This window comes from Sitophilus oryzae, unplaced genomic scaffold (genome assembly GCF_002938485.1).
Source record: "Sitophilus oryzae breed Bouriz unplaced genomic scaffold, Soryzae_2.0 scaffold_302_pilon_pilon, whole genome shotgun sequence".
NCBI classification, from domain to species: Eukaryota; Metazoa; Arthropoda; class Insecta; order Coleoptera; family Curculionidae; genus Sitophilus; species Sitophilus oryzae.
The window spans coordinates 1,727,695-1,744,144 of record NW_022146866.1 but is presented as its reverse complement, the minus strand read 5'-3'; the positions used below and the strand labels follow the sequence as shown (position 1 = coordinate 1,744,144).

Genomic DNA, 16,450 nt, shown 5'->3' with positions numbered 1-16,450 from the left:
GTTTTCTATCACTAAACAATTTAATATAATATTATGTAAAACTTGGAAAATAAGTTCGTTATAATAATGCTTTTATTTATTCACTATTCTAATAAAGAATAAGCATTCCTTCGGAAACTCTATTTATTTATCTAGTAATGCTAAAACACTCTATTTGAAAGTCGATTAGAGAAAATAGTATGATTCATTGGCAAGCGATGTAAATATTTATGATCAGGTAAAATTGTGATGTAAGAGGAGGCTTAGCTTTGGCGGGTCAGTAGTAGACGGGCCGGCCGGCTGTGTAGTGTTGTGTTTTGTCACAGAGCTGACAATTGGGGGTTGCGAGTCTTTTGACTATCATAGTTGCGAGTCGTTTGACTGTAAGGCAACGGGGTCGTTTGACCACAAGAAGAAAACCTCTTGTGACGTCTTGCCTTCGAGTTGGTCTTGAGAGTTTGAGGTCTCCATAATGCTTCTCAATTGACGAAGCGGCGTTGGGGTAGTGAGATACCCCAATTAGCCTATTCGATTGGGATGCGAATCTGTTTAGATTCGCGTCCGGGGGAAGCCTCTATACTATCTCAGGTGACACTAGCTAGTTGTTGAAGATTATTAACCAATGGATCCGAATAATATTTGAATTAGATGGAAGATATGGAATGGGATATATTGAATAGAATGTCAGTGGCTAGGGGGCCGAGTACCGCCGGGTGAGTTTTACTATTTAATTATCAATTTTATCCACCAGATCAGTAAATGTTTGTTTTGTTATTTTCATGTACAATGAGAGAGTGCTTGCCAATGACCAACTAAATGGATATTTGAGGTGAATTTTCATTGTGAGACCCGGTTGAGTAAGCCCCAAAAATAAGCGATTTTATAATTATATGATTAAACAAAGAACGGCGTCAGAGTTGGCTAGGAAATAAAGATCGCTGTTATTTCATATGTAAACTATTATGGTGAATGTCAATAGCCGTCATTTCTAAGCCAACTAAACGACTTTTTCCGATCATACGAAATATTCAGTACCTATAAAAGAATTTTTATTTTTGTTGTTTATCCTATGTTTAACACGAATACATTTTCAATTCGTAAACGCGGATTGTTCAACCGAAGATATTTTCGCCCCCCCCCCCATCACAGCCAAACCTCCCCCCCCCCAAACGTATAGATATTACACATTTTACTATGGCAACACTGTCGCTTTCAGTTCCATACCGTCTTCGATATGCGTTGGCTGCAGAACGAGTAGATGCTCCTCCGTACAGCACTTGAAACGTAAGAGGAAATCAAATCAGCCTTGTTACGAATTTGTCCATTAAGTTGCGTATCTTCCCAATTCTTTCAATCAAGGCTAATACTACATTATCCCATACATTTTATTTGTGAGAAAATAAGTAAGGTCTGATGGTCCTAGGACATTTGACTTTTAAGCCTTAATGTCAGATAAGAAATTCGACAAAGATTTTCGGGTATAAATTACAAGTCTAGGACAAATCCTTTTTGGGATAAATAGAATTAATAAAAAAATATAACATTTAAATTCCTTTTTTTCACAAAGTATTAAATTTGAAAGTTTATGTCGTGCGCTTATAGAGGCACCGCCACTGGTAAAAACACATTTAAAATAATTATTCGGCAATTTATTCAGTAAATTAGAACTATTCCCTGGTTCCCGCAGCACGCGGTTGAAAACATGCCAGAGATGGCCATCAGGATAACACCCATTTAAACTTACAACCCCGGGAGGCATACTGTGGGTCCGAACGAGCAAACACGATGGCGTGCGTCCTAAACCATAGGCAGTTACATGAAAGTATTGTAGAACGTGTAATGTAAATTATTAGTTTGGAATTTAATTAAATTATTATTTAATATATTTCGTTTGTTTGCTGCACCAGCTCATCTCGTTAAGTGTCATTAGTTCGGGTACTACTTGATAAATGTTTGTCGTTTTCATCTTCTTGAAATTTTTTCTGTCATTCTTTCATTAATCTATTTACACCAAAAAACGATTCGTCGTAGACTTATGATTATAAAGAAAAGCACAGAAAACTGCAAACTTCTTATCTGGCTATAAAAAAATTATCTATTACATTATAAACAAAACTCAATTGCTATATGCTGTATCTGCGTAACGTGCCAGTTCCACGTGATATGTCGTCTTTCATCAGACTTACTCTAGCGCGTCGCCTGATTGCTTCGTTCATGCTCATCGCAATAATATCAGATCTCATTGCTTTGAATCTTTACCGCCAGAATTATTATTTGTTCCCCGCGACACTCTAGCGACGTTCATGCATGCAAGCTCGCTCATGTGCAAATATAATCTGTGCACTTGTCGGTCGCGACAGGAATTATCATTTTCGGATTGGGATTTTTGATTTCACAAACTACAAAAATGACAATTAAGTGCAATATTTAAAAAAAAATACATTTTAGTACACGGGGTTTTTAGGTTTTTACTAAAATAAGGTCCTTTAATTTGCAGCCTTAGATTCACGGGTCTAGAGCCTTTTTTAAGCGTGGCCGCGTTATAAAAGATTGTGCACCCCAAAGTATTAAGCCATGCGCCGCCACTGAGGTAAATTAAAACATTAAACAGTTTTTACTAAAATAGACCAATGTGCTACTATAAAAAAACCTACCCATTACATTAATTTACAAATAATTGTTATTGATTTGTTATGTTGGTATTACCTAATATTATTTTATATTCCCCTTTGTTTAAACTTTTTGTCTTACATTTTATTTAATAAAATACGAACCAATTTCATAACATTTTAATGGGCTTGAAAAGTATTTAGTTTGACCTTGAATGAGCTTGGGCCTTGGGGGCTTGGGTTTGACGATAGATGGCGTCAAATAAATTGTTTACTTTTCAATACATTGACTGATCGTTCTGAAGTTATTCTGTGATCATTACTAAAGTCTGTACAGCGCAGCGGAGCGATTTCGACAAAAGACTTTTCGACACACGACAGAAGAAGAAAATCTAATTCAATTGAAAGACTTATTGTAATAACATGAAATGCCACAAATCCATAATTCTCAATTATTAGACTTTGCAGTCTTGAGAAAATGTGTAAATTTAGCTATTAAGAAATATAAATTTGAAGACGTTTTAGAGATAGTTTAGGTTAACTGGCTAAGTATTTATCTAACAAATTTGTTGGATAAAAGGCACAGTGTTCGAAAAAAAAAACACTAGTAATAACACTAGATTTCTGGTCATTACAATAAGCTCTTCAATTATAGTTTTTCAGAATTCAATTGAAATAGATTGAAACTCTTAATTTTGGCACTGTCCTTATCTGCGCCATTGTCGGCATCATTTGGACAAACCAATTAAGAGTCCTAGTATTTTCAATTGACTTGAGAAATACTATATCTTAAAATGACTGAAGAAAGAAAAGAACGAAATCAACTGTCACTCTCAAAAATCTCTCTGTCATTGGAAAGTATATAGGACTTTCGGTAAACGTTTCCACAGGAATATTACTTTTTTTAAAGTTTTGCTAAATAAATACTTACGCTTTAAACAATATATCCCCTGAGATCATATTGAGCTGGATACGAAACTTGAGCATGCTGTTGTCTTGCCTGTGACGTGTGTCGTAACCTTCCAGAAGGGCTCTTTTGTGTATCACTCCGGCGCCGGCGTATTCCGCCAGGTTGAGGTCCACAAAACCCAACTAAAAACAAAAAAATGTAACTAAAAACTATACTCTATATGTAAAAAATCCTTCTGGACTGTTCGTCCTAAATCTGTGAAATTGTAGTCATATATTACATACTAGCTGATGCCCACAGCAACCAATGATGTATCACACTTATTTGAAAAATTTACCAAAAATCTATTCTTCGTCTCTATCTCTAACACATTAACACATTAGTTCCTATGGAAAATGACATTAATATGAATTCTTTGAATAAATGCGATACATAATTGATTTTGAGATCTTAAAGGCTCTTAAAATTCTTAATAAAAAATCTAAGGCCGTATTTACAAAAAGAAAATTGATGATGGTATCTAACAGACGAAACGTAGTAAACACCACCTTGTAGAACAAAAAAAAACAATGAGAATGTAAAATTTATTTTGTTATATCCATTCAAATAGAATTTTCTTTTTTATTCTAAAAATCTTCGGAACTATTCCAATTTTTTAAACTTTTAATGTGGCATTTGGATCAGAATCAAATTGTGCAACTACAGTTCGATTTAACCAACCTCGTATCTCTTTGTTTCCGAGATTCAAATGATGAGGCTCCGATTTGGGACACACTGTACATGAAAAATAGTTACATATAATATACAAAAACTTTGTTCTAATATCTTCACCAATATCAAGAATTAATTTAACCTGGCGATGGCGTGGCGTATACTGGGTGCGTATCAAAAGTGAATCACCTCTAAAACTTTTTTATTTTGTCAGATAAACGAATTGGGTATGTTTTGACCGACCAGGACAAGAACACTAAAAATATTAGACGATCAAATCCAAGGCTACTTGATTAAAAATTAGTATTTTTAACACAGCCATGGTACTCTAGATTAAAATTTATAATACGCTGTTTTAAAAACTAATAATTAATAATTTTTAATCAAGTAGCCTTGGATTTGATCATCTAACGTTTTTAGTGTCTTGTCCTGGTCGGTTGAAACATGCGCAAATCGTTTTTTTTTAATCATATCTGTATTTTTCAAATGGAACGAGGGTGGCTCATTAGCATATTTGGAAAAAACACCTTTTTTACGAATAATTTGGTACCACACACTTGATATTTCGAATCAAATTGTCGTTATAAACCGCATGTTACAAATTCAAATAAAACATATGTGAAAATGTCAAAAGTTGACATATGATATGTCATTCTATTTAGAGTGCCATTTTCTATCGAATAAAGTAAAAAAAAATACCGAGGGTGCCATTTAACAAAAGCTGTAGTCATTTCCGGTGAAACAGAAAAACAATTGAATACGTCAATCAATCCCAGTTTATGTCATATACTAACATACCAAATCTCGTTTTTTTATCTGAAAAAATAAAAAAGTTATAGGGGTGAGCCACTTTTGAAACGCACCCGGTAGAAAAATCTTGGCCGACACATTTTCTGTCGTGTAAGTACCTAATAGCGTTGCGGAATGGACATTGGCTGCCGTCCTGTCCAGATTAGACCATCGCTGGTTCGAAATTAGATGGAAATATTATTCCATTCTCCATTCCAATTAAATTTAGAAAATAAAAATTGAAACACCTGTTTTATTAATTGTATGTCTAATAGTGCCAAGTAGGGCTACTAAACCGGGATGCCAGAATACCGAAAAACCTCAAAAAATTAAAAGCCCAATCTAAGCAAAATATCAATAAAAATAAAATATAAACAGAACATCAATATCTAAAAAGGTATATTTCCGTGTTTACGCTATATTTTGATTTTTTTTTGCAACAAGAATTGTATATTTTTTACATACTCAATATGAATGTTGTCTATGGATACAAGATCTGCTGCTAGGATATTTTATTAATTAACGGATTTTTAATGAATTTTTTAATACCTATTATGAATGATTGTAAACTCGAAGTGTAAAGTATAAAATTAATTCACTAACATTAATACATATTTGTCTTAAAAGTTCGCAATAAAATACGAATATTCCTGAGAAATATTCTACAAATTACTTTAAAATTTCCTTTTTTAATTTTAAAACTCTGTCATCTCCGTAACACGCTATTCCGTAGCTCCTTAAACGGTAAAAATGAATAATTTCTCATTGCGTTTTTTTTCTCACCTTCGTAAAACTTCGTCCTCCTTTGCATTCTTTCCGGATGGAAATTCGTAAGATGCACTTTTCCATTACTCCAGTTGAAGCGTTCGCCATCATTTTGCAGGGAAAAGAAAAATGGGAACTCCAGTGCACCATGTGGTCCCGAACTTCTTGCCTGAAAACCAAAAAATAAAACAATTTAATTTAAATCTTTATCTTATGGTGTAAAAATTCAATATGGTGATTTGTAATAAATTAAAATCTTGTCTATCGTCGCGCGTCGCCGTAAATCTAATGAGATTGTAAAATGTTTAACAAAAACATGATATAAAATTTCGCCGTTATAGTTAAAATAGTACTAAAATTATTGTTTTGTTGACATAAATTAAAAACAAATCAAGCTACCGGTGTTTTCATCACTACTAGTACTACTACTACTGCCATTACTCGGTGACGAGTATTTGACACGCATCAGAAGATGGTACGCAAATGCGTTTCCTTTCATTAACTTTTCTGTGACTGAAAAGCACGATACGCAATATTATATCTCTACATACTAGACTTCTGTTACTATAGCGTGCCGGAGATCTAGACAAACAACAATTAACCCCAGAGATTAAGCAACGCAATTACCAAGCCCGACCTTTCGCTACACCTCGACAGCTGAAAAAAACACATCTCGGTCAATATACAAGTCTAGTATCTTTAGAATACAAGTCTAGTAAGGTAACACAAGTCTAGTATCCTTAGAAATCGCTTACTCTCAACATTCAAAATGTCATTTTTTGTTGTCTCTTTACTTTTTGGTTGTCGTTATAATCCAAGACTGGTAGACAACTTTAAAGCAGCCAACAACACGCTTCGAAGAGAACTGCGCCAAGTAAAGGATAACTGGTGGTCACAAAAAGCGAATCAGATTCAAGAGTACGCCACGCATCACGATTATCGTAAATTCTTCGAGGCTGTAAAAGAAGTATACGGTCCAACTAAGAAGGTAAGCTGCCCAATCATGGCTCAAAATGGCGAACTTCTAAAAGAGGAAGAACAAATCAGAAATCGCTGGAAAGAACATTACAGCCATATCCTTAACCAAGAAAACAACCCCAATATGGAAGCACTAAACACAATACCTCAGTATAACAGCCTCGATGTATTAGACATCCCAATAACAGAACAAGAAATAAAGACCTCCATAAAACAGCTCAAAAACAACAAATCAGCTGGCTGTGACGCGATTCCGGCGGAAATCTATAAGTGTGCAAGTAAAGAACTTATTGGTCATCTTAAGGCTCTCTTTGATGTCGTATGGGACAGCGGAGAGGTACCTCAGGATTTTCGCAACGCGAATATAGTGAATATATTTAAGAACAAAGGAAGTGCATCAGACTGCGGAAATTACCGGGGAATTTCGCTATTGGCTATCGGCGGAAAAATTCTTGCAAAAATAATGTCAAACCGCCTGCACCCATATATAGAAAAAATCCTTCCAGAATCGCAAACGGGTTTTCGTACCAACCGCGGCACCGTCGATTCCATATTTTCCATCCGTCAACTACAGGAAAAAGTAAAAGAGCAGCAGTCTAAACTTTATGTTGCATTCATCGATCTAACAAAAGCCTTCGACTCTGTGAACAGAGATGCGCTTTGGGCAATTATGGAAAAGTTCGGAGTACCCAACAAATTTCTTACAGTGTGTAAAAGCCTCCAAAACAACAAGTCAAGAGTGTCACATCATGGATCACTGAGAGACCCATTCCTAACAAATACAGGAGTTAGGCAGGGATGTGTCTTAGCGCCTCTCCTATTCAACATATTCATGGCAGCGCTCTCCATTATAGTGGACAGCAAACTGCAGGAGAGAGGATTGGGCATTAGATACTGATATGACGGCGGTCTGTTCAACATAAAAAGACTCAGGGCAAAAACACGTACAAAATTTATCACAGAACTTCAATACGCTGACGACTGCGCTCTAGTTGCAAACACGGTACAACAATTACAAGAAATGTTGAACACATATACCTGGGCATACGAGGCTTTGGGCCTTAAGCTGAACATCGGCAAAACTAAAATCATGTGCACTCCCCCGGAAGATCACAACAATGCTATAAAAATCGGAGAAGAACTATTCGAATATGTGGCGGAATTCAATTACCTTGGCAGTTTGATTTCGGAAAAGGCCAATATTGACTCTGAAATTCAGCACAGGATTAGTAGCGCCTCAAGAGCATTCTGGAAATTAAAAGACAGGGTTTTCTACAATCATGACTTGAGTACAAAAACAAAACTTGCAGTATACCGAGCAATTATAATCCCCACCATGATATATGGGAGCGAAACCTGGGTGCCTTACCGCCGACACATGAACGCATTGAACAAGTTGCAACAGAGACACCTTAGACAACTCTTAAGAGTCCGGTGGTTCCATCATGTCTCAAACGTATCGGTCCTTGAAAAATCTAACTGCGAGAGTATTGAAGTCATGGTCACAAAATCCCGCTTAAGATGGGCTGGTCACGTATGCAGAATGCAAGAAAACCGCATACCAAAATCTCTGCTTTACGGTGAGCTTGTGGACGGTAAGAGGAGGCCGGGTGGACAACTGAAAAGATACAAAGACATTTTCCGCGAAAATTTAAAGGAAATTAACATGCAGTATGAGTGGGAAAAAGCAGCTCACAATAGAACTCAATGGAGAAGGGTTGTAAACTCAGTTAACAGAGGCAACCAAAAAGTAAAGAGGCAACAAAGCAATGAGATTTTTGAATGTCCGGAGTGCGGTATGCAGATAACATCACGTATCGGGCTTTTCAGTCACAGAAAAGCTCATGAAAGAAAACGCCTTGCGTGACCATCTTCTTTATGTGTGTCGAATACTCGTCAGCGAGTAATGGCTGTATGTATGTCGTTGTTAACTGAGTTTAAAATTCTTCTCCATTGCGTTCTATTGTGCGCTGCTTCCTCCAACTGATTCTGCATTCTGCATGCTTATCCTCTTTAAGTTTTAATAGAAAATATCCTTGTACCTTTTGAGTTGTCCACCCGGTTTACCCTTGTCGTCTGCAAGCTTACCGTAAGCAAGGTACCGTTCACAGACGCATTAGTCCCCTATACACCAGAAGATTTGGCCTGCGGACTTGGTCAGCGGATAAAAACTTTGCATTTGTAGGGCGGACCAAGCCAAATCCGCAGAGTTGATCTTTCAGATTAGATGCTTAATAAGCGGCAGTGTTTATTCCATAGACTTAAAATAAAATATAGACTACACTATTTACATCTCAACGCGGACAAACAACCTTTTTTGTACACATGTTTACTTCTGGGTACAGTCGACCGAGCCTTCCTCATCCAGCCTATGTTGTCACGTCTTTAATATTATCAATATTTTTTTTTTGTTATACACATATATTGAGATATTAATACTACAGTTTAATAAAGTAGGTTTTAATATTCCAGAGATGTATTAAATAGTCCTTATACTACTAAATTATAAGTCGGATACTGTTTAAAAAGGATAAGTTCTTTACAATATGACAACACCGATTAGAGGCGAGGGAGCCTATTCATTCATTTATTACCTTGTAGTACGTGTCGCACGTGTGCGGTAAAGCTTTGTTGCCGCTATCTCCCCGGCTGTATTAACGCATTTTCTTAGCTTGTAGTGCTTAAGTGTTTATTTTATTGACTTTTTCTGTTCAAGAACTATAAAATATGGTTCGCCAGTGCCAAATTTGCAAGAAATTTGACTTAAATAATCCATTTAAGTCTTGAAACGACTTTTGACCGGTAGGCAACTCTCAATTTACCCATTGGGAGTCAGTGGCGTTGTTGTAGAAAGGCGCTTATTTAGATAATATTTTAGTAAAATGTAAAATCTGAATTTTTTCTCTTACATTACATTATTTACTTACTTACATTGTAACAAAATCATAATTATAACCCTGTTAATAATTAATAATGTTTTTATTAAAAATATATTCCGGTTTATTCTAAAATTATCTTCAGAATCTAAAATAACATACAAGAATTTTAAAATGATATTACATTATGAAACAATATTTTTTAATATACCGGGTCGTCTCAAAAGTGGCTAACCCTATAACTTTTTTATTTTTTCAGATAAAAAACAGATGTGTATGTTAGTAGGTATATGACATAAATTAGGATTTATTGACGTATTCAATTGTTTTTGGTCTCTTCCTGTTTCACCGAAATGATTACATCTTTTGATTTTTAAAGGCACCCTCGGTATATTGCTACTTTATTCGATAAAAATGACACTCTGAATAGAATGACATATCATATGTCAACTTTTGACATTGTCGCTTAAAAACATATCCTATTTTAAATTTCAATCCAGTTTTTTTCAATCCACTAAGTTTTAATCAAGGAGCCTTGGAAAAATAGTTTTGATCGTCTAATAGGTTTCGTGTCTTGTCTAGGCCGGTTAAAAGATGTACAAATCGTATTTTTAATCATACATATGTCAATTTTTCAAATGGAACAAGGGTGACTCATTAGCATATTTGGAAAAAGCATTTTTTATGAATATATTGATACCACACACTTGGTATTTCGAGTCAAATTGTCGTTATGAACCGCGTGTTACAATTACAATTAAACCATATGCGAAAATGTCAAAAGTTGACATATGATATGTCATTCTATTCAGAGTGTCATTTTCTATCGAATAAAGTAGAAATATACCGAGGGTGCCGTTTAAAAATTAAAAGTTATAGTCATTTCCGGTGAATGAGGAAGTGACCAAAAACAATTGAATGCGTCAATCAATCCTAATTTATTTCATATACTAACATACTAAATCTTGTTTTTTATTTGAAAATATAAAAAATTATGGGGATGAGCCACTTTTGAGACGCACCCAGTATAATAAAGACAGTACCGAGTTAAATAAATGTAGTTTTTATTTTATCCACTTCCTATCACCTTCCTTGCTTTAATGGAACAGATTTATGTTTTCTCTAATTTACATAATAAGACATCACTTAACCAGAAAAAAAATTACAACAATCATTTTTTTTTCTCTCCCTGTCGCTGATTCTATTAAATCTGTGGAATAGATCCTGTTTTGATTAATATTAGGGGTTGTAAATGTTTGACTAAAATTAATAATTTATTATTAATTTCAAAAATTACGTAATTTCGATTATAAAATTTCTTCTATAACGTGTATTTTATTATTTTTATCCTTTTTGGACTCTAAATTGTTTTTTCTAAACTTTTATTTAAAAAAACCTGTCCTAAATCTTAATAAAATATAAAAAGTTTAAATACGATATATTTTTAATTTAATTATAGCTTCATTAAAATAAAAAATACCCGGCTATGATATGGGAGAGTTCAGGTGTACTTGAGAAACGAAAGACAGTGTTGTGTTTCTCGGCAGAGTCGTCAGGGAACGACCGTTACGATAGAGACAACCTATCTATCACTCGTGTCGCACTCGTTATAACCTAAAACAATAACACAACAATAACAAGACAGTGTCTGACCGCATGTTCCAGCTATTTATGAATGAGATGCTCAGTCTATATTTTATTTTAAGTCTATGGTTTATTCCGATAAAGATTTATCTATACAGGGTGGTCCGAACTGTATTCCGGAAACTTGGGCCGCATATTCCGCAGATAAAAATAAGTAAAAAAGTTCGTATAAATGTATGTCCTAAAATGCTTAGTTTCGGATATACAGGGTGTAGAAGTTTCATTTTTATTTCGATTTTTTCCAGATAATTTCTGAAGTAATGGCAATATTTGAATGAAAATTGGTGTCTAGAAGTTTTTTGACATGAGAAATTTGATTTTGATGTCGATATGACTCCTATTTTTAGGGGGCCACCTACATGAGTTTTACCTGTTTTGAAGAGTAATAACTTTTCGTCCGTACCTGTATAAAACTACTGAGTGAAAAAATATATGTCTGTGACTTTTTACGTAAAAAATTACTTTTGGCCATTATTGACAAAAAAAATAAACACGTTGGGTAGATAGTTATTTGACTGAAATAATAAATTTGGAAAATTTTAATTTTTTTAAATGAATTATAATTTTTTCTGCTAAAAATGATGATAAAATGATAAAACAATTTCTGTTGAACTTTTGGCACAGAAAGATTTATGGTTTCAGTCTAATAACTATTTAGTCAACATGTTTAATTTATATCAATGATGACAGGTATTGATAATTTCGATTTTAAATATCACGAGAACCATTACCTACTCGTAGCGACTTTTACCAAGATACCTTTTTTATGTGAAAAACATCGTAAATATATATTTGTTTACTCAGTAGTTTAATACAGGTACGGACAAAAAGTTATTACTCTTCAAACCGGTTAAAAATATGTAGGTAGCGCCCTCTACAAGTAGGAATCATATTAACATCAAAATCAAATATCTCATGTCAACAAATGCGCAGACACCAATTTTCATCCAAATATTGGCGTTAGTTCATAAATTATTTCAATATAAAAATTATTCAAAATAAATTATTCAAAAAATCAAAATAAAAATGAAACTTCTACACCCTGTATCTCCGTAATTATAAGACATACATTTATAAGAACTTTTTTACTTATTGTTATCTGCAGAATATGCAGCCAAAGTTTTCGTAGTACAGTTCGGACCACCCTGTATAAAAACTGCTATAAAACGTCGAATTTTGCCCCAAACGAGAATATTTATTATAATCGAGCAGATCTAATCGGCAGGCCAAGTGCGCAGACCAAAACACGACTTTTGGTACGTGACCGGCCAAGTCCGCGAACTAAATATGCTGAACTAAATGCTAAACTAATAATTATAAACCCCTATTGTCTAAGTGATATTCCCGATTGTTAATTTTCAAATCGTCACCCCCTATGGTCTACAGGTCTAGAGTAAACATGTTGTGCCATTATGTACAAAACACCACCCAGTGTGAAATTAATGCTGAAATCCATGTTGTTGACAAACATCCCGTTAGTTAGAGTGACAGAACTCTAGTTAATAGTGTTAATATTAAACCGATTCACGGTTGGCAAATAAAACGTAGCGCTGCGAGCTGCTGCCGCGGCGCGGTAAATGGAACTTCCGCTCCCTGCGATACTTCACTTCCGGCATCACGTCGGCATGTTTTCCTCCGGCCTGTCCGTGACGATAAATAAAACTAATTTATTCCAGCCGATGCAGCGTTGAATTTACCACCGGTACGGGTCGGCGACGATTTTTTAACGTCCCCCGACTATCCATACAATTCCTGTCGGGCACGGACAAGGTTTTGCAATGGTAATGTGCACATTTGCGGAAAATTATCGATATCGATTTATATAAGAAGGCACAATAGATGTTTAAGGTCGCAGTGATTAACCCCCCCACTTACTCATTCTTTTATATAGGAATAGCTGCAAACAAATTCATGAAATAATTACTTGCTTAAAAAAGTGATGTTTCCATAAAGAAATGGAACTTCAAATTCTAGAAAAAAAGTATTTGGCTTTCCCAAAATTTTATGATTAATTGAATTAAGAGAGGAAATAATTTTCAATTTTCCATTACGTAAAATATAATTTATCTACGTCAGTGAGTTAAGAAGCTCTTAACTCACGCATTTAATTACCGCACTCCTTGTTTAGATGACTACCAAAGAGAAACAAATATTTTGTAAAATATTTATTTTGCACATTTGTTTTGCACTAAATTGGAAAAATATGTTATGTACATCATTTTTCATTCTTAGAGTATGTATATTCATACTTCTGTTTCGATCTTGCTGGAAGCAATCCAGAAATGGGTCTGAATGCCTCTTCTTCAAATGTCAGAGGGAATACTTTTCAAATCGCTCATTTTTTAAACTAGTGACATCAATATTATTTACTATCATATTGACATTGCCATGCATGGTGTTATTTAAACAAAGGTATTAAGGTAATTGATTTTTGGGATAAGTAGATAATATATAGTAAGTACAATAATTTTTAAAATTCATTGTGTGTTTTTATAGTTAGACGTAGCTCACTTGTATCGTAAATATCTATTATTTTCCAGCGGCGTAGCGTGACGTCAATACAAGGGGATATAACAAGTAACTGCAATTAACATTTTACCAACACAATAAAGTTTTTTTGCTATTTATTTAGCTATGGAGTGGAACAGAGAAAAGTGTTTAGAGTTAATTGATAAGTTTGAAAGGCGGCCTATTTTATTAAATTAATAATTAATTATTAAATTAATTAAATTCTTCTTATGCATATAATCTAGGTCACTAAGTAAGGCCATATCATATTGACGGCGCAAAAAGAGGCGCCTTGCCCACATTTTTCGTCCTTTCCTTTTTTTCTTTTTTTTGTTACCCGCTAATGCCTCTATAATTAAAAAAGCACCAGCGGTTATGGTAATATCAGATGCATCCTTATCGGCAAACACACTAACACTGATTCACACACTGATTACTGGTGCGAACCACCGCAGCGAACACCGCAAACAGGCGGAACGCTCCGCGCAAAATGTTTTGTTGCAGGTCGTTCAGAGCGCTCCCGGAAAAGTTTTGTTGCAGATTGTTTGGAGTGCGCGGCGCGTTTGGTTAGTTCGGAGTGTTTTGTTGCAAGTGAATACGCACCTTTAGAGTCTCTTTAAGCAACTTAGAAAGTTTGAAGCATTTGTTTAATCACATTTTAATAAAAAAATAACTATTCGTGAATGACTTTTTCTGCTTTTTTGGGATTTCCGGAAAGTGTCGTAATCAAAAGAAAATTGCATAATAACTTTATAAGTAACAAATATCAATGAGCAGTTGGAAATCAATGATTTTCTTCTTCTTAAAGTGCTTATCCTCTTTGGATGTTGGCATCACATTGGTCCATATTACTTTGTTCACTGCCGTTCTGAACAAAGCTGTTGACGTCATTCCGGTCCATGTTCGTAGATTTCGCAGCCACGATATTCGTCTGCGTCCCGCTGATCTTCTGCTTTCTATTTTCCCCTGCAGTATGAGTAGTAGGCGGTATTTCTCATTCCGCATGATGTGTCCGAAGTATTCCAGTTTTCCCCTACACCCCAAAAATCATTGATAAAAGTTCAAAATTACCTGCAATATCTTGCAACTCTTGTCCATTTTCCCGGATATAATGGACTACCTTCACCATTTGGTCTGAAATATCAGCATCCAAGTTAACCAAATAAGGTTAGTTAAAATATGAATAAGTTTCTAAAAATCTGAAAATTTTTGTTCGGAGACGGAATAATCTGGAAAACTACTAATTTTACGTAAAAAAATGATAAGAACCGTTTTTGTAGATAATTACCTAAGCTTCATTTTTTATTGCAAGAACAATTTTGTAAATTACAAGTTTTGGCAGATATTTGCAAAACCCTGATTTTTCGGCTAAAGCTGGCCGAGCATAGTGTTACAAATTTTCCCCCCAAAAGGTACACAATCCGCCTGAAAAGTTCCGGTCTGCGATTAGGCCATGGTTTCAATCTTTATTTACTGGACTACGTTCGTTCGGATAAAAAAATATAAAAATATCTTATTTTATTTAAAACAAATCAACCTTTTAGTATTTATCAAATAATTAAAATAGTTTTTTTATAATTTAATGATCTGAATAATATTGGGTATTTAATGAAAGATTTTTATCAGTTGACACAATTCCAAATTATCTAAATTTGAAGATTACCCCTTAATCCTAATAAATAATTTATTACAGCACGCACTTCTGCTGATTTATTATTGTTATCTTTCGGTATTTAATAATTTACAACCCACCACGTCTGGCAACGATCTCGTTTATTATTTTATCTGGTTTAGGTCAGTGTCGTTCTTGACACTATAACCAATTTAAATCGTCCCACTATAGCTGATAGCAACACTTATCTCTATTAATTATTTGATCTTATTACATCTATCTCACTATCATAGATCTAGTTACACTATCTCATTGTAACAGATGCGTTTGGCCTGAATATTTGTTAAAACACGGATTTAATAAATTTTGCATGTAACGCATTTTTTCTAATGCATCGAATCGGCATTCGAGTCGACAAGTTTCTCAGTCGCCCAAGTCGCTCAGTGTGAACTAGAGATGAGCAAAACTGCAATTGTCCAATCGCAATAGAAACTGCGATTACGATTTTTAAACCGTTGCGACTGTAACCTGCGACTGCGATTTTAATATTTAAATATTGTACTAGGTATATAATTGTCTGTGTATGTACAGGGTGGGTAAAATTGGACGCTTTTAAAGGCAACACCCTTTTCTATAGGAGATAGACGAAAACTAATATCGGTGTCTGGAGCTCCATTTTTATCAAAAACATGATGGTGAAAACCGCACGTCGATATCTGTTACCGTTTATGAGTTGCGGGGTGTTTTTCAAAAATGTGCATTTTTAACAAATCGCTGTAACTTCTTTGCTATGAAAAATTTTGTATTTTTATGAAAACATTTCCAAAGCACCTTTTTACGTAGAATTTAATGATTTAAGTATAATTTTTTTTAAATTAATAATTTAAGAATTATCAACAGAAAATTTGATTTTTTATATGGGACACCCTGTATATTTTTAATTCATTGAAAAGAATTTAAAATTACCTTTCCAAAAATATAACAAACTTGATATTTTGCTCGATTCCTCTTAGAGATATACCTAGAGTTTTAAAAATTGGCCCACTTTGAATAAGTAGGCTTTGAACCG

General features: G+C 34.5%; 1 protein-coding gene across 2 annotated transcripts in view; it reads right to left on the bottom strand.

The window, feature by feature from the left end:
• The window catches only part of LOC115884545 (protein FAM102A), a 99,676-nt gene that overhangs the window by 18,598 nt on the left and 64,628 nt on the right, over positions 1-16,450 (bottom strand). For both annotated transcript variants that reach the window (XM_030903160.1, XM_030903162.1), the window contains exons 3-4: positions 5,782-5,932; positions 3,520-3,680 (exon numbers count right to left, since the gene is read on the bottom strand). In XM_030903160.1, the coding sequence (XP_030759020.1) occupies positions 3,520-3,680; positions 5,782-5,932 (312 nt within the window). The remainder of the gene's footprint in view (positions 1-3,519; positions 3,681-5,781; positions 5,933-16,450) is intronic.